Here is a 26,049-nt window from a genome sequence, read left to right on the forward strand (position 1 = left end):
GAGCCCCGCACAACCGCACTATTTTTAAACAGTGATAGCTAGTACAGGGAACACCTCCCCGTACTGCTGCCACAGGGAGGGAGGGCAGCGGCTGTAGAACTGGCAACATGTAACATGTTCCAAAATGTAAACTTATCCTACAAAAGAAAAAAAAGAAAAAATAAATTTGGGCATTTTCAGGCATTCCTATTGAAGTCTACGGGGCAAAATGTGCCCAAATCAGGCTCAAAATAGCTCATGTAGCTTTCTGAGCTTCAGGCTTTGAGCCACAGGTGTCTGGGCACTCATATGTGAGCAGCCACCAATGTAATACATGGGACTTTGGATGCTAAATATTTAGATCTTTGAGCTGCAAAATGTTCAGGTGTGAATGGGGCCTTAGAGCCTTAGGCCTCATTCACATGGGCACCATCAGTTTAGCCACGTTAAAAACGTATCGGTTCTTATCCGTTGCTTCATCTGTCTTCCGTTCCATTAATATCCGTTTTCATCTGTTAATTTACACGTTTACATCAGTTTTTTCATCCGTTTTGTACCTGTTTTGATCCATTGACAGCAGTTTCTGTGCCTTTAAGGAAATTACCCAGAAAGCATTGCTCCTCCCATACAGATAAACAAAACAAAAAAAATGATTTCTTCAAAATGGATCTTAACTGATCGGACGTTGATGGACATTGTCCGTTAACATCAGTTAATATCAGGTTTGACGGATCTGGACGTAGCCTTGTACGTTAAAAAAAATAAAACGGATAAAAACGTAAGCGGAGGTTAACGGATGGTAACGGATGGTCATCCGTTTGCCCATAGGAATGCATTGTCGTCCGTTAACGGATGGAAGAAAACAGATAGACGGTCCGTCCTTGTGAAAGGGGTCTTAGATCTGTTGTAAATGGTAAACGAAAGAAAGTGTCTGTATGGACCAATCACACTGACTCCACTTCTGTAAGTGAGCTAGAATATGACAGGTGCAACCGGATTTGCTGCTTCTGGCAAAAAACGTTTCCTTTTGTGCAGTTTAAAAATCTAAATTTAATATATTTTTCTGGGTTGAGGACACATTGATTTTTCATGGTTTCCCGAATTGTGCATAGATACCTTTGAACACAATATGCTGAGATAAATGGATAAAAGAATAAAAGACTACAACATACAGCCCATATGCCGTAGAGCAGGGGTGACCAACCTTTTGAAGAGCGAGGGCCACTTAAGCGACTTGGTAACAGGTCACGGGCTACAGTGAGTGGAGCGGGTGGATGGCATGTCCGTGTCCACTCTGCATTTGTAGAGTGGACATGGACACAGCCCGCGATACTTTTTAGCAGATCGTATTGGAGGTAGAACACAAGTCGGTTTATGTCTGTCACTACTTAGAGGTGAATGGAGGGTCCAATTGGTCGGACTGTCAGACTGACCGTGTGAAAGGGGTCCAAGGCTGCTTTCACACTGATGCGCTGCAGTTTACCCGCAGCACATGTGCAACGCAGTGTACCTTTGGCTTTCCTGCAGTTTGCAATAGACTTCTATTATATTCTGCAGGTTTGGTGCACTTTCAGAAAGCTCACCAAACTCGCAGGTAATAATAAAAGTCTATGGCTCAGTGTAGGTAACCCGCAGCTAAATTGCTCTACACCTGCGGATCATTTTGAAAGCAGCCCAGTAACCACTTCAGAAAAGATATGCTCGTATATACACTGTGATTTTAGTAATAAACTGACCTTTAATAAGAGTATTCTTTCTATTCTATCTCAGAGCAGGAGGTCGCGGGCCACATCAGAGGGCTGCGCGGACCACGTGTCGCCCCCGGCCACTGGTTGGGCACCCCTGCCATAGAGACTATAATAACCCATGATAACCTATATACAGCCATACTGTTTAGGTCCAGAACTGTGAAATGCTCCGATGGTCTGCTCTCCTATCGATCCTGCTGCTTTCTACTGCACTTTGAGCTTTCATATGCCCTGTACACACGACCGGACTTTCCGGCAGAAAAGGTCAGACGGAATCATTCTGTCAGACATTCCGATCGTGTGTAGGCTTCTTTCGTCTTTTTCTTTCTAAAACTCTGATGGACCTAGGACGGAACATGTTTCAAATCTTCCGCCGGAACTCCGATGGAACCAGTTCCTATCGAGAAAACCGCTTGTCTGTATGTTGTTCTGACGGACCAAAAACTACGCAAGGGCAGTTATTGGCTACTGGCTATTGAACTTCCCTTTTCTAGTCCTGTCGTACGTCATTGCCTTCTAAATGATCAGACTTTGGTGTGATCGTGTGTAGGCAAGTCCGTTACGGCGGAACTTCATCGAAAAGTCCTTCGGAGTTCAGTCTGACGAGAAGTCTGCTTGTGTGTGCGTGGCATTATAGATCCAATGCACAAATCTAGTACAGGTTATGTACAGTATCTCACAAAGTTGAGTACACCCCTCACATTTTTGTAACTATTTTATTCTATCTTTTCATGTGACAATGGCTAACTGGGTCCAGTTTGGACATTTTCACTTAGGGGTGTACTCATTTTTGTTGCCAGCGGTTTAGACTTTAATGACTGTTTGTTGAGTTATTTTGAGGGGACGGCAAATTTACACTGTTATACAAGCTGTACACTCACTACTTTACATTGTAGCAAAGTGTCATTTCTTCAGTGTTGTCACATGAAAAGATAGAATAAAATATTTACAAAAATGTGAGGGATGTACTCACTTTTGTGAGATACTGTAAGTGGCAAGAGGAGGGGATTGTTGGAGGTACTTTACTAGTAATGTTATTATAAATATACATCCAGTCCTATCATTCGCTACTCAAAACATCATTGTTATTAGTATTATTATTAGGAGGGTGATTATGACATCACTGATAACGACATTATTATGATTATGGTAATAATGATGGCGGCATCATTATGACATCATTAATGAGAATGATGACATAATAAATGAGGATGATGACAATGATCACATCATCATTGATGATTATATAATGGAGGCTGATATTAATGATGATTATGACATCAATGATAATGACATCAGATGATGACAATGATCTCATCAATTATGATGATGACATTCTACCCCCTCAGCTCACTCCATCAGCCTGCACATGCATCACAAATTTACTGACAGACATATCAGTCTAGATCACATGTATCAAACACAAGGCCTGTGGGTCAAATCCGGCCCACCAGGCAATTCCATGAGGTCCTCTCATCCAGGTTTTTTTAGCCAGAGTGCCGAGGGGTGGAAGCGAAATGTGGTTCGTAGCACACTTCTGAAATGGCACTCTGTACATAGCTCATTCTTGAACTCCGCACATAATGCATTCCTGGTATTTATTGCCCACTGTTAGTTCAATTATACCACACCTGCCACTTCAATGAGTTTCGGAGTGGGGGTGTGGTTGAGTTCCTGTATCTATCCTCTGAGAAAAAAAGGATAATTATAAATAGTCTTAGCCCTTGTACACACGGTCGGAGATTCCGACGGAATGTGTCCGATCGGACCATTTTGTCGGATACTCCGACGGAAACAGTCCGATGGAGACCACACACAGTCGCAATATCCGACAAAATGGTCGGATCGGACACATTCCGTCGGAATCTCCGACCGTGTGTACAAGGGCTAAGACTATTTATAATTATCCTTTTTTTCTCAGAGGATAGATACAGGAACTCAACCACACCCCCACTCCGAAACACATCGAAGCACGAACCAAGTTTTCCAACTTGTTGGTAAAATTTTCCGACAAAATGCTCCGATCGGACATACTCCGATCATGTGTAGAGAATTCCGATCGGACAAAGTGCCACGTACGCTCAGATCAAATTCCTACATCAAAGCTATTGGCTACTAGCCTGATGGTAGTCCCGTTGTAACTAAATAACGTCATCACGTTCTGAACGATCGGATTTTCCGACAACTTTGTCCGACTGTGTGTATACAACAGTTTTGGACAAAATCCGACGGACAAAATCTGACGGATTTGGTTGTCGGAATCTCTGACCGTGTGTACAAGGGCTTACAGATACAAATGGCCCTTTCAGGGCAACCATAATGCTGATGTGGCCCACAATGAAATTTAGTTTGACACCTCTGGCCTAGATGTCACACCACTTCCTCAAACCTAATCTATCCAAAACCAAGCACATAACATTTTGTTCCCCTCAAACCCCTTCCCCTGACTTCACTGTCCAGGGTGCTAGGGGTAATACTGGACTCCGAACTATCCTTTTGGCCCTACAGGCAGCCCAAGTCTTGCTGCCTCAACATCTCCTAACTATGACCCTTCTTAAAGTGATTGTAAAGGCAAAAGTTTTTATTTTGTAGCATTCTATGCATTAAGATAAAAAAAACCTGTGTGCAGCAGCCCCTCTCAGCTCCCCCAATACTGACCTGAGACCACCTCGATCCATCGATGTTGCAGGAGAGACTCGGCTGCCTGGGACTCCCCTCCTCATTGGCTGAGACAGAAGCGCAGCACCATTGGCTCCCACTGCTGTCAAAGTCAGTGAGCTAATGAGGGAAGAGAGGGGGCAGGGCCCAGCAGCAACTCCGTGTCTGAATGGACACACAAAAGGCTCAGGTGCCCCCATAGTGAGCTGCTTGCTATGGGGGCACTTGTCAGGATGGAGGGGCCAGGTGAGTTGAAGAGGAAGATCTGGGCTGCTCTGTGCAAAGCCTCCGCACAGAGCAGGTAAGTATACCATGCATGTTATTTTTAAGAAGAAAAAAAAACACGAGACTTTAACATCACTTTAACCAATGATACCAAAAAGCTTCTAATTCACTCCCCGATTATCGTCCACCTCAACTACAGCAACTTCCTCCTCACTGGATTATCTTTACATAGGTTACCCCCATTCAGTGCATCATGAATATTGCTACCATACTCATCTACCTTACCAGCCGTTCAGTGTCTGCTACCCCTCTCTGTCAATCCCTCCACTGGCTTCCGCTCACCCAACAAATTACATTGAAAATACTATCTACAACTTACAAAGCCATCCACAACTCGGCCCCCAGCTACATCACTAACCTCTCAAAATACCAACCAAATTGTTCTCTTCATTCCTCCCAAGACCTCCTGCTCTCTAGCTACCTCGTCAGCTCCTCCCATAATCGCCTCCAGGACATCTCAGCCCCTCTCATCCTCTGGAACTCCTTACCCCAAACTGACAGTCTCTCCTACTCTGTCCACTTGTAGGTGATCCCTGAAAGCCCTTCTCTTTAGAGCAGTAAATCATGCCCCCCCCCCCCCCAATAACTGTCATTTTATTTTCTCCATCTGCTCATCCCCCACAGTTGTCATCTGACCCTCCCTTCTAGATTGTAAGCACTAATAAGCAGGAGCCTCCGATTCCTTCTGTATTGAAATGTATTGCAACTGTATTGTCTGCCTTCACGTTGTAAAGATTTATGCAAACTGCTGGCGCTATATAAATCCTGTATTATAATAATAATATTATAATAATAATAATAATATAATATTATATATATATTATATATATATATATATATATATATATATATATATATATATATATATATATATATATATATATATATATATAATTATAATATTAATATAATATATATAATAATAATAATATAATAATAATATTGGTTTTAGGTTGCATGTTTTAAACCAAAATGAATATTAAAATATGGTAAAAATAATATTGGATACTTACTACTGCCTTGCTTAAGTGATGCCAACCACAACTTCCTTGGCACCTTGGCCATTGGGTTTTCGGTGTGCATCTGACCTGTCCCTGTTAAGGACCTCCATACTTGTGCCTTCTTTGGGAGCAGCTTGGTGCTGGAGAGATAGGGAGAGTCTAAAAAACAAACAAAAATCTGTAATAGACATCCACAAAGTATTCTAAATTGATATTTGCATATATTATCAAACTTGGCCTGCCACTTCTATATCATTTACACCAGTGGGGCTACAATGGAAACTGCAGAGCCTTTTTTCTGGCCAATTTCCAGTCTTGTAAGCTGCATGATCAAACTTTTCTCATGACTGGTTATTTAAAAAAAATAAGCCCACTGATTTTTCCTTTATTAGCTTTTGTGTAAATGACCTGCTTGTGAGCAGTGGAAGCATTGCAACATCATTTGTGATCAACTGTGGGATGGTCACAAGAATATGTGATCCAGAAATGTTTACAGCAATGCATCAATTTGCATTTTATTAAAATAGGTTTCCTCTAGAAGCCAGGTAAATTTTAATTATTACTATTAAAGCTAATTTCAACCAAAAACAAAAATTGCTGCCTGGATCACTTACCTTGATAGCTGGAATATGGCTGAATAAAACAGAAACAGCTTATGGATTTGCTGCAGCCGTGAGCTTGTTCCAACCCATCTTGTTTATAAACGTACCTTAGTAGACATGTATCTCTACATCTCCGTTATATGAGGGTTGGGGCACTGGCTAAAAGGAGCTTAGCTTGAAAAAATGAAAACTAATGCAGCTACCACATTTAAAGTGATTGTAAAGTCTGGAGGTTTTTTTATCTTACTGCATTCTTTGGATTAGGATAAAAAACAAAAAACAAACACCTTCTGTGTGCAGCTCCCTCTCAGCCCCCCTAATACTTACCTAAGCCTCATCTCTATCCAGCAATGTTGCACAAGTGCCTCGGCCGTCCGAGACTCTCCCTCCTGATTGGCTGAGACCCAGCAGTGGCGCCATTGGCTCCTGCTGCTGTCAAAGTCAGTTAGCCAACCAGAAGAGAGAGGGGGTGGGGCCAAACTGCGCCTCTGGAGCTGCGGCTTGGCTCGTGTACCCCCATAGCAAGCTGTTTGCTGCAGGGGTTATTCGGCAGGAGGGTGGGGCCAGGAGCACAGAAGAGGGACCCGAGAAGAGGAGGATCCAGGCTGGTCTGTGCAAAATCACTGCACAGAACAGGTAAGTATAAACATATTTATTATTTTTAAAGAGAAAAAATAAAAAACAAGACTTTAGTATCACTTTAATGTAAAACAAAACTTTATTGCTTAGTCAAGCTTTTCCTGTCACTGGTAATTACTGTCAGGAGAACAGTGCCCATTTTTACTGGCTGCCAGTAAAAATACTAACAGTTGGCAACACTGGTGCCCCCATAGCAAATAGCTTGCTATGGGGGCACTCGGCAGAGTGGAGGAGCCAAGGGCGCTGGTGGGGGACACCAGAAGAGGAGGATTGGGGCTGCTCTGTGCAAAACCTTTGGGAGGTCAGATCCTTGGGAATTAGATGCCTGCGGTGTCACTACTTCTGTTGGTCACAGACGCTTCCACCTTCACCTAGTCTTCCTTCTGGGTTCCGTCTGTTTGGCCACGCCACAATGACGTCACCCACATGCAAGACACATCATCATGGCACAGATCAAGTGCCATAAAATGTACACTAAGCTAAGCATACATGGCTCATTGTATATTACAGCTGACAGCCATTTATGACATAGGGAAACAAAAGGGTCTCTTCTGTCATAAAAACCCTACCTGCCAGCAGTTTTTTACATTTGAGATTAAAGTGGTTGGAAAGTCTTTTTTTTTTTGTTTGTTTTTAAATAACAAACATGTTATTACTTACCTTCTCTATGCAGTTGGTTTTGCACAGTGCAGTCCCGATCCTCCTCTTCCCAGGTCCCTCTTCAGTGCTCCTGGCCCCTCCCCTTTGTTGAGTGCCCCCACAGCAAGCAGCTTGCTATGGGGCACCCGAGCTGAGTCACAGTTCCCTGTGTCCATTCAGGCACAGAGCTACAACCTGGCCCCGCACCCTCTCCTGATTGGCTGACTGAATTTTATTGAGAGCAGTGGGAGCTAATCACGCCGTGTTGCTGTCCCAGCCAATGAGGAGGGGAGTCCCGGACAGCTTAGACACTTCTGCAACATCGCTGGATAAAGACAGACAGTCTCAGGTAAGTATTAGGGGGGCTGCTGCACACAGAAGGTTTTTTCCCCTTAATACATAGAATGCATTAAGATTAAAAAAAAAAAAAAAAAAAAACCTTCTGCCTTTACAATCCCTTTAAAAAAAACAAAAAATCCTTTGTTTCTCAGATTGTATAATGGATGCATTTACATGCAAATACATTCAGTTTTCTTCAAAGCAATGCTGTAGTTTACTACAATCTTCACAAGGAAAAAGCTTATATGATACTATTATAATACTTTAATAATGAGTACGATTTCTTTTACTACAGCCCTTTTATATTAAACATTTTTAAACATGGAAAAGTCACTCACTTTGTGACCTAGGAGGTTTGACGGCTTTTTTCTTCTTTACTTTCTGCACAGAAACAAATAAATACATTGTAATATTTTAACAGTTATTTTACTAAAATTTGTATCATTTTATTCTTTATTTACTCCAATTTTAGAAAAGATTTAGTTTTCATATATTGATTAAAGCGGAGCTCCACCCTAAAGTGGACCTTCCACTCATTGGAACCCTCCCCCCCTCCGGCGCCACAATTGGCACCTTTCAGGGGGGAGGGGGTGCAGGTACCTGTACAGTACAGGTATCTGCACCCACTTCCGGCGTAGATTCTGCAGAAGGTACGCCCCTTTCCGCAGAATCTACGCCCCTTTCCGAAGGTCCCCCGCTGCTTGCTGGGAAACACACGGATCCCAGAGACAGCGGGGACCATCCTTATTGCACAGCGCGACTCGCGCATGCGCAGTAGGGAACCGGGAAATGAAGCCAAAAGGCTCCACTTCCTGATTCCCACACGCAAGATGGCGGTGACAGCACCCGAGAGACGATCGAGAGATCAGCTTCGGGTGCCGACATTGCGGGCGTGCTGGGCGGGTAAGTGTCATTATTTTAAAAGTCAGCAGCTGCAGTATTTGTAGCTGCTGGCTTTTAAAAAAAAAAAAAACGGCGGACTACCGGCGGACTCACGCTTTAAAATCATTATTGTATATTAAAGCAGAACTAAAATATATCTGAGCACCACAAACCGAAATTCATTTTTATTATTCAAAGCAAGCTCACACATCCATCCACGTCTCTATGATGTATTTTGTTAATAAAAAACACTTTAAACCCCCCCCCCCCTAACATTTCTAACTGCGGCCATCTTGAGTAAGGGCAGATGTAGCATATACTTCCTGGAATCCACCTGCCTTTAGTTCCGGCATGCAGATGGGAGGGTGTGTTTAGTTAAGGAAGCCCCTCCTCTTCTCTTCAGATGAAAGACAAAAAAGGTCCATGACCACTCGTGGGATGTATGACATCATTTTGGCCTAGGCCAGAAACCAGGAAGCAACTGAAACCAAAATACCTTCCTATCCATTTGCTAATGCTAGAAGCAGAAGGATTAAAAATAGTCAATGTTGATTGAGAGCGTTTAGTTCCGTTTTAAAGGATAAGTTCACCTCTTTGGACAGAATTTCACATTTCATAATTAATAGAAGATTTTTCAATGTCATTTCTGGACCAAACATCCCAATGTGCTTTTCTCTCACTTACTTTATCCACTGGAGGTTAAAAAATGTGTCAGTTTATTTTAAAGGATTTTTAGCTCACTTCCTGTAGATTATCTCAGCAGCCACTTCCTGCATCCCCCAGAAGCCTTCACTTCCTTGTTGCATCACAGAGGGTGTGATAGGGCGTGTTCACCACTCTGGACCACACCCCATTATTACAATACCACCTTCCACCCACTTCCTATACACTCTGATTGTACAATCTCCTTTAGATCTCCCATCAGCTATGTAGTACAAGGGCCTGTCTGATTTGATACAGATTGAATGGATTGTTCAGGTGTGTCTTCCTATTCCATAGTTCTGCTAAATCTAAACGAGTGAATTTTGAAAATCAGATTGCATAGTGTATAGCCATCTTTATACAAGTACATAAGAGGGAGTGAATGGAGACACTCAGTTGACAGGCCCGTTCACATTCTCGCATGCGTTTTTTTTGCAGAATTTTCAGGCATCACGCATAAGGCATCCCCTTCACTTGAATGGGCTGCCCTACACTCAACAATCACCCCAGAAAAGCTCCATAGCTTTTTTTTTTTTTAAGAGTAGAACATGCTGCGTTACCGCAGTTTTTAGTGCGTTTGCCGTACTTGGAGAGCCTTTAAACATGCAACGACAACACAAGCACAATGCACATTTGCAATGTTTCTGAAACACATGGCAAAGTGTGCATTTTCTGTGCAGTTTGTGAATGGAGCCTCATTGTTCTTGTGTAAACACACGGATTTCCCTTTCAGGCCCCATTCACACCTAGAGTAGTGGGAGCGCATGTTTTTTGGCTCGTTTTCCCAGTGACACACATAGGGAAGCCTGTTGATTTCAATGGGCTGTGCTACACTTGGCAAAGTAGCTCATGGGACATTTTGGCATGGAGAGCGTTGCATTGTTTTTTACTGCATTTGTCACTTGTTTTTTCATGTTTGCTTCTGAGTTTGGTGTGCCGTTAATTATTAATGACAATGAAAGCACAACTAGGTAATTTTAGGTGTATAAATGTGGCCAAACACTAATTAATCTGGGGAGTTTAGCATGTGGCCTGGGCCCATCTGAAGGGACGTTGGGCAAATGCACGTGTGGAGAAATGCCGGGGATGCTGTGAAAACGTAGTTGATAAGTGAAGGGTGTGCGATTAATGAGGTCAGCTGGTAAACTCCTTCCTGGGTCTTACTGGTTTTTCTGTCTCAAATCTATACCAGGGAGTCTTTGAAGCTTTCTAAAGCCTCATACACACGGTTGGACTTTGTACAAATTTTTCCATGGACTTTTGTACAAAGGGCGTGGTCCACAAGTTTGTATTGCATACACACGATCTGACTTTTTGACAACAAACACGAACGTAGTGACGTCACAATGTACTGACGACACTTCAAAAGAGGACGTTCAATGACTCCAGCGCCACCTTTGGTCAACTTCTGTATTGTAGTCTGATCTTTTGCATTGGTTCTGAGCATGCGTGTTTGTACCTTGTACAAAAGTCCGATGCTTTTGCGTACACATGATCGGACTTTGCTCCATCGGACTTATGTTGTCAAAAAGTTTGTCCGTTCGCACAGCCAACAAAAGTCCGATGAAAACAGAAAAAGTTTGTCCGATGGAGCGTACACACAGTCGGATGTTGCTCCAAAACAGCTAATTTGCATGTTTGTTGTCAAAAAGTCCGACCGTGTGTATGGGCCTTTAGAAATACAGCAAGAGCTAAAAAGGTAAGGCCTTGTTCTCAAAATCAAAGAAGGCTTCTATTTTTCTGCAACCAAGGTACATTATTGGTATATTGGTACATAGGGGAGCTTTATATTAGAAAAAAAAATATTTTTTTTTTCTTTAAACTAATTTACATTTTTTTTTTTGCTGTTATAACAAAGTTGTCGACAAGGTTTCATTGATCTCCCAGCACTCTGCATTCCCAGGAAAATCAAGGCTTTAGGTGAACGGTGTCTATGAGGGCAGCACTATGTAAAAGTAATCTGGGGGGTTTGCACCATACTCTACATTAAGGAGCAGAGCTGGTGGTTTACTGTAAAATCCAGCTTGCTGCTTTACACCACATTACTACCTTGCCATAGTAGTTACGGCAGTGACAGTAAAAGTTTGTGAGTGTATAGCGGTTTTCTAAATACATGCATTATTATTGTCAAAACTAATATATAAACATTTTTTATTGGTTACGTTTTTTCTCAAATAAGAAATGCTTCATAAAATTCTGTATTCTTCTTTTGAGCCAGCAGGTGGAGTTTGAGGTTTCTTTTTATGTATTGCTGTTTTTCTGTAGTTCGACTTGAATATAACCCTTACAGATCTCAATAGCTCAAGTTGCAATCTACATACACATATGTACACCAAACCAGAATGCTGTCCGCTCCATCCCTCTCTTCCAATGCAACTGCCTAAAGGGTTTCCATGAGAGACAGTTTATTTACCCTCGATGTTCTGAATATTTTTTGTCACGTATTAAAATTGACCCCAAGCAATTACAGTTTATTTTTAATTCATACCTTCTCTGTGTCTGATTCATAGGTAATAGCTGAAACTCCATCATCATGAAACTAGAAAAAAAAAAAAAAATCAGTTATGAACTTTTTTCCATGGGGCATTCAGTCTCTATTTTAATGCTTTTAACAACTTGCCCACCGGGCACTTATACCCCCCTTCCTTACCAGACCAATTTTTATCTTTCAGTGTTCTCACATTTTGAATGACAATTACTCAGTCATGCAACAATGTACCAATATGACATTTTTTCCTTTTTGTTCACACAAATAGAGCTTTCTTTTGGTGGTATTTACTCACCAGTTTTTGTTTTTTTTGCGCTATAAATGAAAAAAAGACTAATAAAAAAATTGTAAAAAAATGCATTTCTCTTTGTTTCTGTTATAACATTTTGCAAACTAGTAATTTTTCTTCATACATTTTGGCCAAAATGTATACTGCTACATATCTTTTGTAAAATAGCCAAAATCAGTGTATAGGATTTGGTATTTGCGAAAGCTACAGAGTCTACAATCTATGGTGCCAATCATTAAAAATTGATTGCACCGGATGTACTTACTCATTTCTTGAAACACTAACAAGCCAGGAAAGTACAAATACCCCCCAAATGACCCCTTTTTGGAAAGGAAACATTCCAAGGTATATAGTAAGAGGCATGGCAAGTTTTCTGAAGTTGTAATTCTTTTGCAAAATTACGATTTTTTTTTTCATTTTTTCCTCCACAAATTTGTCATATTAAGAAGTTATTATCACACACACACAGCATATGCATACTTGCAACTACAACCCCAAAACACATTCTGCTACTCCTCCGGAGTATGGCAATACCACACAGGGCTGGTGCAAGGATTTTTGACACCCTAGGCGTAACCTAATTTTGCCGCCCCATCAGCTACACCCCTGACTCCACCCCCTTTACCCTGACCATGTGACAGAAGGCGCCGCTATACAGGAAGCATCAGCTCTGCTTCCTCTAGCGCTGGCTCCAGTGCTGCGCTGCACCTCTAATTACACTACCGGTCAGACTGAGTTAGTTACATGCTGCAGCCTGCAGAGCATGCAAACCTGGAGGGAAACCAGCGGCCGGGCGCCCCTAGGCAGCATTGCGCCCTAGGCGGCTGCCTAGTTTGACTAGTGGTAGCACCGGCCCTGATACCACATGTGTGAGAATTTTTCACAGCCTGGCCACATACAGAGGCCTTCCCAGCAGGGAGGACCATCAAGTATTCTAGGGACATAAAATTACACATCTAATATTTTGACTACCTATTACACCGTTGAAGGCCCTGGTGCACCAGGACAATGGAAAACGCTCACAAAACGACCCCATTTTAGAAAGCAAACACCCCAACACGTAATCTAGGAGGCATAATGTATCTTTTGAATAGGGCTGAAACAACCAATCAATTAATCGACAACTAATTGATTATGAAATGAATCGATTACTATTTTCATAATCAATTAATTGGCCAGTAACAAAATGGGGTTAAAGTTAATGAGTCTGATGATATTTACCAGATTGACCCTTTAATAGTATATCTCTCCTCTAATAGTATATACACTATATCTCCTCTAATAGTATATACACTATCTCTCCTCTAATAGTATATACAGTATATCCCCTCTAATAGTTTATGCAGTATATCTCCTCTAATAGTATATACATTATATCTCTCCCATAATAGTATATACAGTATATAGCCTCTAATAGTATATACAGTATATCTCTCCTCTAATAGTATATAGCCTCTAATAGTATATACAGTATATCTCTTCTTTTTTTTTTTTTTTATTCGTTTTTATTAAAGAAAAGGAGCACATACAGCTCATCACAGACAAAATATCAGAGGAGTGGTGTAAACAGCAAGCAGTAACAACCCAAAAATGTACTTAGACTCCAACATGAGTATCCCAAAAAGTGCATATAACTCCTTCCAGTTTTAACTATAAGAGTCCAGGGAGCTCTGACAGGAGAACAAGCTCAGAAAAAGAGAGAAGGAAAGTCCAGGAAGTATAAAGAAAGAAAGCGGGGGGGGGGGGGTCCCAGCCATCAGATTGAAAATTAGAGAATAAAACAGGTTTCTCATATCAAGACATGGTTACATCACATTACACAGGTTGGGATACCATATCCGCATATGCAGGGGTATACTTAAAGGCGACCCAGCAGGCCCATATCTTTTTTGCAAGGTCAGACTTGCCTCTCAGAGAGAGTGTCATGTCTTCCATGTAATATAGGTGATCAACCTTGAGCAGCCAACAACGGAGCGTGGGGATCCTCCTCTGCTTCCAATACCTCGGGATAAGGGTCTTTGCAGCATTGAGGAGATGGGGCGTAATAGAGCGTTTATATGAGCCTGCTGGCTGACCCGAACAGTGAAACAAAACATACCATGGATCATTAGGAACCTCCAGACCCTGAATTTGCTGAATCCAATATAGGACTGCGAGCCAGAACGGGCGTATTCGTGGACAGGACCACCAGATGTGAGCATGAGAGGCTCGCTCACCGCACTCTCTCCAGCAGAGCGGGGAGGTTTGGGGGAAAAACTGATGCAGTGTCACAGGCGTATAATGCCACCTGGTCAATAGCTTGTAAGACATCTCAGATGTTTTGGAGGAGCCTGAAGCAGTATGCGCCATGGTAAGAATGGTAGACACTTGGGTAGGAGTGAGTTCCTTATCCAAATCCAGCTCCCAGTTTCGGATAAAAGTAGGGGTCCTGTGAAACTCCAGGGATAACAGCGTGTGATAAAAATAAGAGACGGGCTTCTCCACAGGCAAGGCACCTGAAAAAGCAGATTCCAGAGGTGTAAGGTCGTTTATGGAGCGTAGAGGTTTAGGAAGGGAGCGAACAAAGGCCGACAGTATTTCCAGCGATCCATGAATGAAATAGGTATCTCCCCCATGATGGCGGAGAGTGGGAGAACCCCGGAGGGGCCAGTGAACTGATGGAGGAGAGTTTTATCCCCGAGGCTCCAAGAAACGCGTAAGCAAGGGCCCACATTACCAGGCGGAAAATAGTTATGACCCGACAAAGACAGCAAAGGTGAGTTATAGGGCCCGGACCATTTTTTACACAGGGAGTCCCATACTGCAAGAGAGGAAGTCGTTAGCGGTGAAGAATTGGTAGACAAAGCCCTATATTGCCTTGGAAGCCACATAAGGTTAGAAAGGTCAGTCTCACCCAGCATCGTTTCCAGTTCGACCCACAGCTTAGTATTTGTACAATATTTCCAATCTGATAGCCTGGCCAGCACAATAGCTCGGAAATAGAGTCGGAAATCCGGCACTGCCAGGCCCCCAGCGCTCCATGGACGCTGGAGTAGGGACCGTGGGAGTCGGGGTTTCCTCCTATTCCATATATACCTATATACCATCGAGTGTAATATAGTAAAGAAACCCACCGGCACCCCGAATGGGATCATTTGCAGCAAGAAGAGCACCCTGGGCAGCAGGTTCATCTTCACCACCCCAATTCTACCCAGCCAGGAATGACCTAACTGGGACCATTTCTGAAGGTCCGATCTAAGCGTGTTGAGGAGCGGGAGAAAATTGGCACGGAAAAGAGCAAGTGGGTTGGGCGTTAAATAGATACCTAAATATTTCATGTGCCGTGTCTGCCAAGTAAAGGGGAAAGACTGTTTAATGTTCGTTGCTACGAGGGGGGGGGACCGTTACGTTTAAAATTTCAGATTTGGACATATTTATTTTGAAATTAGAAACCCTGCCATAAGCGGTAAATTCGGATAGGAGGTTAGGGAGAGAAATCAGGGGCTGTTGCACGTAAAACAAAATATCATCGGCATATGCAGCGTATTTGTGTTCCGTCCTGCCCACTGTAATACCATGTATGTTCGGGTTACGTCGGACAATAGACAGGAAGGGCTCCAACGATATTGCGAATAGTATGGGCGAAAGCGGGCAGCCCTGGCGCGTGCCATTATGTAGGGTAAAGGGGTCACTAAGAATGCCGTTAACCCGCAATTGGGCCGTGGGATGACGATAAAGAGCTAAAATTTGCGATCTAAGGGCAGGGCCGACCCCGAGGTGAGACAACGTCGCCATGAGAAACTCCCAGTCCACCCTGTCAAAGGCCTTCTCAGCATCCGTGGAAAGCAACAGGGTGGGCTGGGACCGACGCCGTACAAACGACATCAGGGTGAAGGTGCGTAAGGAATTGTCACGAGCCTCTCTCCCCGGTATAAAACCTGTTTGGTCCCGTGTTATCCATTGCGGGACCAGAGGCAATAATCTATTCGCAATTGCTTTAGCGTAGATTTTGGCATCAATGTTAAGCAACGAGATAGGGCGATAGCTTGCACAGTCGGCCGGGTCCTTCCCGTCCTTAGGTATAACCGTAACATGGGCATGAGTAGTCTCCGGGCGGAGAACACCGCTGGTCAAGGTCACATTAGCATAATTAGATAGGTGGGGGAGTAACTTATCTGCATAGGAGCGATAATAGGACACTGGGAGGCCATCCGGGCCAAGTGCTTTGCCCTTCGCCATATCTCGTAGAGCTCTCAATAATTCTGTCGAGGTAAATTCCCCTTCCAGAGCGGCCAGGGCCACAGAGGGAAGCTGAGGAAGGGCAGCTCGGGCCAGGTACTCCTGGATAAGCCTCCGCCTATCATCCCCGTCGGAATCAGTTTGTCAGACATGATAAAGATGCTGGTAGAAATCCCTGAATTCTTTAGCTATCTGTGGAGTGGTGTAGGCCATGGACCCCCCAGGGGTTCTAATTTTAGGTATGAACGCAGCGGCTTTCCGTTGTCTAATGGAAGCAGCTAACAATCTGCTGGGTCTATCCCCCCACTCGTAAAAGCGCTGGGCCACCAGCCTTGATCTAGACTTCTGATCTAAATGTAGGAGGGTCTTCAGGGATTCGCGTTTTTCAGTAAGGGTGTGTAAAATGGGCATAGAGAGGCTCCGCTTATGAATCCTCTCCAGGCTCTTAATCTCCGCTATCAACGTAAGCTGTTGTGCCAACCGCTCCCTTTTCTTCCTGGCGCCCAGTTCAATAAGTTTACCCCTAATAAAGGCCTTGTGCGCTTCCCACAACACGCCCGGGGAGATCTCGTCACTCATATTAGTCTGGAAGTAGAAATCTAACTCCTCACCCAAGACTTTCCTGTCCGCTTCCTCGGATATGAGGGATTCGTTCAGTCGCCAATTAGTAGCCTTGGGGGGCAAAGAGTCAACCTTAAGGGTAAACAAAGTCTGAGCATGATCCGACAGGGGAGAGGTTTCTATGGCCGACCTAACTAGGAGTGGCAGATGCTGGTGGTCAAGAAAACAGAGATCTATTCTCGAATATGTACGGTGTACCGTGGAGTAATAGGTAAAGTCACGGTCGCGAGGGTGCGTGATCCTCCAGGTGTCCATCAATTGCAGCTCATGGAGTTTTGTGCGGATACATTTCAACTGCTTATATGACAAGGGCGAGCTCCCCCTGGAAGTGTCCAGAGAGGGTTCCAGAGCTGCATTGAAGTCACCCGTCAGGACCACACAGCCCCTAGCGAAGTCCCCCAGTTTAGAGAGTGTGGAAGCGACAAATGAAGCTTGGTGTCTATTGGGGGAGTAAAGAGTAGCCAGAGTGCATGGCATGCTGCCCAGAGTGCCCCGTAGGAACAGAAAGCGGCCAGCCGGATCACATAACATAGAATCTAACTTGAACGCGGTACCCCTCCGAAACCCAATGGCTACGCCCTTGGCCTTAGAAATATCTGAGAGGCCGTAATACCAAGTAGGGTATTTGGGGGAATATAATTTAACTGAAGTGGTGTGGGTGAGGTGGGTCTCTTGTAGAAAAACCACATCTCCGCGGAGACGGTTCAGTTCTCGGAACAATTGATGTCTTTTCCCAGGGGCGTGAAGGCCCCTAACATTGAACGAAACAAAATTCACGTAGCCATCGGGTCTCAGAAAGGGGGAACCGCCTCCCACACCCCCACAAAACAAAACAACCAAGGCAAATAGGACCCCCCCCCCCCCACCAAGGGGATGGAAATGGGTGAGGAAAGGGACGGGGAAGAGGAGGACAAGCAGGGGAGAGAAAAAGGAAAGAGGGAGGAGTACAGGGAGAGAAATAGAACAGCAAAGATCAGAACAAGGAAGAAAGCAGCATAGCAATAGATCTAACCGCACGCAGAAAACTGCAGTGCAAGGGCGGGCCGCACACCCAGCCCGTGATCCCCACACCCCCCTGCAAAGCGGGGCAAGGGCACCGGGACCCCGGGCAAGGCGGCACCCGCCAAAAAGGGGGTGGCGGAAACCGGACCATCGGGCACCAACCGCGCCATCGAGGGTCAGGGTCACGCCACGGCAGTCCGGCACCGGCACCGCAAATAAACTCACTACATAAACATTTCCAGTAGAAAATAAACATAGAAAAAGAAACAGTAAACCGTAAAAAACAGTGGTCCAAGCAGGGCCAATAAACTGCATTTGAGTCCAAGCAATAACTGACTACGGGGTCAAGAGGAGAGTGAGCAGGCCCGAGAACGTAATATCACAGGGGCTCATAGGTTCGCCACAGGGTAAGGCAATAGCGCAGATATCCAGCGAGGTGCAACCGTGTATGGCGCCATAACTCAAGCACATGTAAGTGTCCAGGGCTTCAAAAACAAAAACAGAACACTGTCCCTTGGCAAAACATGAACATCAAGGAAGGGGACCCCGAGGCCAATAACCAAGGCAATGGCAAGTAATAGGAAAACAACAGCACAATTGCAGGATCCAAGACGTCCGCGAGGACTGGAGGAAGAAAGCAGGACAGACAGCAATATCCGCACAGCGCGTCTCTCAGGGGTGCACCTGGGATTCCAGATCCGCAGCGTGATGTTTCCGTCCCACTCTATGCCATTGACGATCGGGGATCTTTGGTGGCGGCGGGAGAACATCAGTCCAGCCCGGTAACTCCGGCACGTTGAGATTCAGGTCAGCACAAAATCGTGGTAAGTCTTCAGGGAACCTGAGGACGGAGGTTTTGCCATTGACCGAGGCAATTAAAGCTGCAGGGAAGCCCCACCGGTACCTGATAGAAGCCGTCTGCAGAAGTTCCGTGAGGGGACGCAAGGCTCTACGCCTATCCAAAGTCTCCTTGGCCAGATCAGGGAACAGGGTGAGAGAGGCGCCATGGAAGTCAAACGGCGTGGCATCCCTGGCCTTCTTCATGATCAGCTCCTTGTCCGGATAGTGATGGACTCTGCAGATGATGTCACGCGGGACCTCCGTGGTCATGGAACGAGGTCGGAGGGCCCTGTGGGCCCGATCGATCTTCAAAGGAGCGTCCGGTGCTCTGCCGAGAAGGCTGTTAAAAATGCCCCTAACTGAAGGCAAAAGGTCGTCGTCCCCGGTCGCCTCCGGAAGGCCACGGATCCGAACGTTATTGCGTCTGTTCCGGTTCTCCTGGTCCTCGATCTTATATAGAGCCGTACGGTGAGCGATCGTAAGCTGACGGGTAGTCGTCTGAAGCGATCGTATGGCAGACGCATGTCTGTCTAACCGTTGTTCCGTCTCTTCTACACGTACCTGAGATAGGTCCGAACGGACCGCCGACACGTCCTTCCGAATCGCTCGTTCGAGGTTCAGCAGCATCGAAGCTAAGTCAGCTTTAGTTGGGAGATCACTCACCCTGGTAGCTACCCCGGCAGGTCCGGCCAGGTCCCCCTCTTCCTCCGATTCGGCCGAGGTGTCAGGCGAGCGAGGTCTGCTTTCCGGCCTAACTGAAGAGGCGGGACTGTGTACCAGCAGCGTGCTGTGCGGCGAGCGGCCTAGTCCGTCTTGGTCCGGAACATCCTCGGCCTCCGTGGATAAAAAGCGCTTGATAGTGCCCGTAGCCGTACCCTTCTTAGGCAGGGTCTTGCCCGTTTTTCTCCCCATGCTTGGGGTGAGCAGCAGTGAGAGGATCACGTTAAAATAGATCAAATTATCCGTGCCGATGCCGGAGCTCCCGCGAAGCACGTCTGCTCTAGTGCATCGCTAGGCCACGCCCCCCCAGTATATCTCTTATAATAGTACCGGTATATACAGTATATCTCTCCTCTAATAGTATATACAGTATATCCCCTCTAATAGTTTATGCAGTATATATCCCCTCTAAGAGTATATACATTATATCTCTCCTCTAATAGTATATACAGTATATCTCTCCTCGAATAGTATATAGCCTCTAATAGTATATACAGTACATCTCTCCTCTAAAAGTATATACAGTATATCTCCTCTAATAGTATATACAGTATATATCAACTCTAATAAATACAGTATATGTCTTCTGTCTGTTATTCTCAGAGTGGATTAGTTATTTTGCTCCCTAACCATATAGTTATTTATATTTACCACTGCATAGAGAGATTTAAGAATAAAATTGCCTTTTTTTTAAACTTTACATATTAACTAAATTATACACCACACTTTTTCTTTTAAGGTTATTAACCGATTAATTGATTAATCAAAACAATAATCGGCCAACTAATCGATTATGAAAATAATCATTAGTTGCAGCCCTACTTTTGAACATGTCATTTTTTTTCCCCACAAGTTTTTGGAAAATATGGAAAGAAAATGAAAATTATTATTATTTTATTTATTTAATTAATTTTTGTACACAAAGTGGTCAATTTATAAGATATTTCTAACACGTAGCATGCACATACCAAAAATTACACCCTGGAACACATTCTCCTACTCCTTCCAAGTTTGGCAATACCACATGTGTGCGACTTTTACACAGCCTGGCCACATAGAGAGGCCGAACAGGCAAGGAGCACCGTCAGGATGAGCACTGATGTGGCATGGATGAGGCATGAATGGGCATGGATTAGCATGGATGAGGCATGGATGGGCACAGATGAGGTATGGATTAGAATGGATGATCTTTTTTTGCTTACTAGTTGTATATCGAACCTGAAGAGTTTACTAAAGTTACGAAAATTATTCTACGACAGAAAAAAAAAATGATTAAAAAAAGTGAGGTTGTGCTGTAGTGTATTTTTATTGTATTTTCAGATGACAACTGTACTGATTAAAACGAAAATCGTACGATCTGGTATCGTACAAGAAAAATTGTTCGTGCATGTCTGATCAAATAATAAATCGGATAAACTGTCGTGATCGACTCTCGAAACATCCAATTATCATACGATTGCGTCAGAAGCGGTATTTTTCATCCGATTTTCTGATCATGTGTACGAGCCATTAGTCATAGAGATGTGAGCAGTCCAGGTAAAGGTATACTTATGCCTAGAGTAGTGACTCAACTTCAATACACAAAGGCCCGACAAAAACATTTCTTTACTAAATATAAACTATTTGAACACGGGGAAAAGGCAGGCAAGCTCCTAGAATACTTAGTGCATAGTGATGACAGACCTCCATTGGTCATCACTCTACATGGACCGGGGGGGGCAACAGATCTCAGACCCACAAAGTGTAACCTCTATGTTTAGAGAATTATTTTCAAACCTATATAAGATGACGGTGGCAGACTCCACAGACTCGAGAACGACGTTCCTCCATAGTATCACCTTTCCCCAATTAACAAGTGATCAAATTGACCTCCTTGAAGCACCCCTGACCACAGATGAAATAACCACTGCAATAGCTAGCTTTGCCAGATCCAAATCTCCGGGGCTCGGATGGTCTCCCTATCGAGTTTTACTCTCAGTTTGGTGAACTACTCATTCCAAAGCTACTCGCTCTTTACAATCACTTGTTCGAGACCTTTACCCTGCCCCGCTCTATGAAAGAGGCAATGATAGTTCTTATTCCCAAACAGAAAAGACCCGGGTTACCTGGAATCCTATCGTCCCATTTCTCTTCTACAAGTAGACATAAAAATCTTGGCCAAGATACTGTCCCTGAGACTAAACCAAGTTATTCTCTCCCTGATAGATGCTGACCAGGCGGGCTTCATGCCAGGCTGCAATACTTCCTTTAACTTACGTAAACTGTACATCAATCTGCAAGCCACACATGCAGAAGCTGGATCCCGAGTGGTAGTAACCTTAGATAAGGCAAAAGCGTTCGATTTTGTGGAGTGGGAGTATCTCTGGTGTTGCCTAGAGGGATATGGCTTTGGATCAAAGTGCATTAAATGGGTCCAATTGTTATACCAGACACCCACAGCCAACGTGGTAACCAATGTATGACCCTCCCAGCAGTTTGAACTCAGTAGAGGCACGAGGCAGGGCTGCCCTTTATCACCACTTCTATACGCCCTAGCCGCAGAACCCTTGGCCATCTCCATCCGAGCTAACCCAGAGATCAAGGGATTTAGTTCCGGTACTATGACAGAAAAAAAATCAGCATGTACGTGGATGACACACTATTATACTTGGCGGACTTGGGTCCATCTCTACACACAGCACTACAAACAATTGAACTATTTGGAACCTTCCCTGGCTTGAAGATTAATTGGGAAAATTCCAAATATTACCAATAGACAGCTCCCACCTACTGAGTCTCAGGCCAATCTACCGCTGCAGCGGGTCAGCATCATTAAATACCTGGGAATACACGTTTCCAGATCACCTGCACACTATGTACATTTAAATATAGAACCCCTCATTTCTCATGTAAAATCTAAAATTAGAGCCTGGGCCCGCTTACCACTAAGGGTGTGGGGTCGGGTTAATCTAATTAAAATTATTCTCCTCCCCAAAATATTGTATGTAATATGGCACACCCCAATATATCTATCCCTGAAGTACTTCCAATCCCTTGAGGCTCTACTCAAATGCTTTGTGTGGGGAACCAATAGACATAAACTGGCTTGGCAGGCGCTTAAAAATCCCACTGATCTAGGAGGCACTGCGTTGCCTGACTTCAATCTCTACTATATAGCTTCCCAACTATTCCAATTTTATCACTTAGATAAAACAGACAGAGAGAGATTCCCCATGTGGGCCAGGCATACCAAAGACTCGATCTATGCAATAGCAATAGATTCTAGCACCACAGGACCGGGCAGTGATAGGAAAACTCTATTATACTACTACAGACACATATGGGATATAGCTTCATCTAAATTGGGGATTTCCCAATATAATGACTACACTCCACTGTGGCACAATAAAAATCTACCTGAATTCTTACAATTGTCCGATGTGGACGTATGGTCCACTTATGGCATCATATACTTACATCAATTGACCACAAATGGAACCCTCAAAACCTTCACTGCTCTTCAAGAAGAATTCACACTCCCTGACCACAAGCTATTTAGAATCCTGCAAGTAAAACATGCAGCCCAAACTCAATTTCCAACGTCACCCCCCAGCGCACTCCCAATGTCATTATGGCAATATTCAAAAATACAGACCCCCACAAACTAACACCGGCCTTTTACAATATGCTAGCCATCCCGGTATCCACCAAATTAGCATATGGCTTTAAAACTCGCTGGGAGAGAGCAATAGGTCCCCTAGAAGACGAAGAATGGAAGGAGTCTTTGGAATCCTGCAAGGCAGCCTCACCCAAACTCTCAGATAGACTAACCCAAATTTACATAATCCACCAGGCATACCTCACCCCCATCAGGGTGGCTAGATATAAAAACACCCAATCTACTCTCTGCCAGATGTGTGGACAGGAGGCAGGCACGTGTATTCACCTGCTATGGTCATGCCCCAAAATACAGGGTCTTTGGACACAAGTCGTGACGTTCCTTCATGACAACAAGGGTTCTCTAGATGCATTAGACACTATCGATAAGTATACAAAGACGTACCTACATGAGATGCTGTTCTCAGCACGGAAGGTGATAGCTAGAAATTGGATGAGGCCCCTGCTCCCAAGATTTGCAGAGTGGAAGGTGGAAATAAATAACACTTTACCATACAAAAAATGTATATGCGCTAATAGAGGGTGCCCGGCCAAATACAATAAAATCTGGGATCGCTGGTTACAAGACTCTGACAACTGTTCATAACACAACTTATGCTTTACACAGGCAATTACCGCTCTGCAGACCTCTCCTTCCATGGGTAGTATGAGCAGAACACACGGGCATCTCTTGGAGCAATCTCTTATTTTTCATATGATCATAATACGGCAATAATGTATACATGTACCATGTATACAATTAATGCCTGCAAACCTGTATGATATGCAACGTATCCTAAATGTATGTCATGCCATGTATGCACTTTTCGACAAAAAAAATAAAACCCTGTTTGATATAAAAAAAAGTATACTTATGCAGAAGGGGAAATTAAAACTAGAAGTGAAAATTGACAGAACACCCAATAACTCTCTATATACAAGATCCAAAAGGTGTCTGACATAGGGAGGCATCTATAAAACCATAATTTACACATGAACATCTTTACATTCAACCTACAAAATTATACATGAATATTAAGGGTGAAAATAAACCTACAGACTGATGGATATAAAAGAACAAATCTAATAAATATGGTGAAATAAAAAAAAATATATATAAAATAAATATCCTAAAGAGCTGTATGTATATATGTATATATATATATATATATATATATATATATATATATATATATATATATATATATATATATATATATATATATATATATATATATATACACATACACATGTATATATACACGAACCGGCCACTTTATTAGGTACACCTGTTCAACTGCTTGGTAGCGCAAATTGCTGATCAGCCAATCCAATGGCAGCAACTCAATGCATTTAGCAAGTCAGCTTATGCCCATCTGCAAAGAATCTCCAGTGATTGTTAACCCAGAGAGGTTCTATATTACTTACTGTATCCTCCAGCTCTTCAGCCTCTGTTCCATTTTCACTGGAGAGCCAAGACATTCCTTAACACCGGCTACTGGACACTTCCAGTACCTCATCCAAATGCTGGAGGCCTATAATGATTACACGATACTGGTATTATAAAAAAAAAATGTGTTAAAGTATTTATAAGTCTACAAGCACATGCATAAAGTTATGAAAATGCTAATTTATTGGCTATTTTGCTGACTCTGACCCTTTTAAGTCATTTTAATAGGAATAATATACAGATCTGGAAAATCAGATACTTAAACTTGGTTTTTAAACCACAATATGCTGCAAAATATGAAATGTTTTGGAGCCCTTAATGTATTTCTTATTAGAGCCCAAACAACAAAATTTATGTTTTAGCTAGAGAACCCAAAAATGTATGGTGTGACCTTCTTTGGGATTCTAACCTACACGTTACACATAAAGGATAAACTATGAAACAGAAGAGAGTGCATTGCTTTAGATAAACATGTGGCCACAGTATGAACATTTAGTTGTAGGTGACATCGGATAGGCATATTATCCGGGGCTTCATGTATATCTTTCAGACTTCACTGGTGGAGCCCAAATCATCCTGCTAAAACAGAAGCATTCCTAGGTGTCCTCGCTGCTCCTGCTAAAACAGATGTGTCCCTGGGTGTCCTCACTCGTCCTAATAAACAGAAGTGTTTCTGGGTGTCCTCACTCCTCCTAAAAAATAGAAGTGTTCCTGTGTGTCCTCACTCCCCCTAAGCCCTTGTACACACGGTCGGAGATTCTGATGGAATGTGTCCTATCGGACCGTTTTGTCGGATATTCCGACTGTGTGTGGTCTCCATCGGACTGTTTCCGACAGAATATCCAACAGACCAACCTTTCCAACTTGCCGGTAAAATTTTCAGACAAAATGCTCCAATCGGACATACTCCGATCATGTGTAGCCTACTCCGACGGACAAAGTGCCACGCATGCTCAGATCAAATTCCTAGACCAAAGCTATTGGCTACTAGCCTGAACGTAGTCCTGTCGTAACGAAATAACGTCATCACGTTATGTACAATCGGATTTTCCGACAATTTTTTTCGACCGTGTGTATGCAACAGTTTCGGACAAAATCCAACGGATTTGGTTGTCAGAATGTCCGACTGTGTGAACAAGGACTTATGCCCCGTACACACGAGAGGAATTAAGTCTGACAGACCTCCAAAGGAGTTCCGCCGGAGTTCCGCTGGAGTTCCGACGGAGTTCTGGCGGACTTTTCGACCGAACGGACTTGACCACACACCATCACACCAAACTCCGACGGAGTCGAACGTGATGACGTACGACT

At 43.7% G+C, this 26,049-nt stretch overlaps 1 protein-coding gene across 2 annotated transcripts in view; it reads right to left on the minus strand.

Moving 5' to 3' along the window:
• IQCE (IQ motif containing E) overlaps positions 1-26,049 on the minus strand; it is a 114,215-nt gene that overhangs the window by 85,537 nt on the left and 2,629 nt on the right. Inside the window, exons 2-5 of one of the 2 annotated variants that reach the window (XM_077449158.1) lie at positions 24,717-24,823; positions 11,963-12,013; positions 8,229-8,271; positions 5,684-5,830 (exon numbers count right to left, since the gene is read on the minus strand). In XM_077449158.1, coding sequence (XP_077305284.1) covers positions 5,684-5,830; positions 8,229-8,271; positions 11,963-12,013; positions 24,717-24,770 — 295 coding nt within the window. In that variant the 5' untranslated portion in view covers positions 24,771-24,823. Of the gene's footprint in view, positions 1-5,683; positions 5,831-8,228; positions 8,272-11,962; positions 12,014-24,716; positions 24,843-26,049 lie in introns of both variants that reach the window. The other variant, XM_077449159.1, reaches the window with a different exon arrangement.

The sequence above is a fragment of the Lithobates pipiens genome, unplaced genomic scaffold (assembly GCF_037356315.1).
Source record: "Lithobates pipiens isolate NorthernLeopardFrog02 unplaced genomic scaffold, aLitPip1_a1.2 Scaffold_22, whole genome shotgun sequence".
NCBI lineage: Eukaryota > Metazoa > Chordata > Amphibia > Anura > Ranidae > Lithobates > Lithobates pipiens.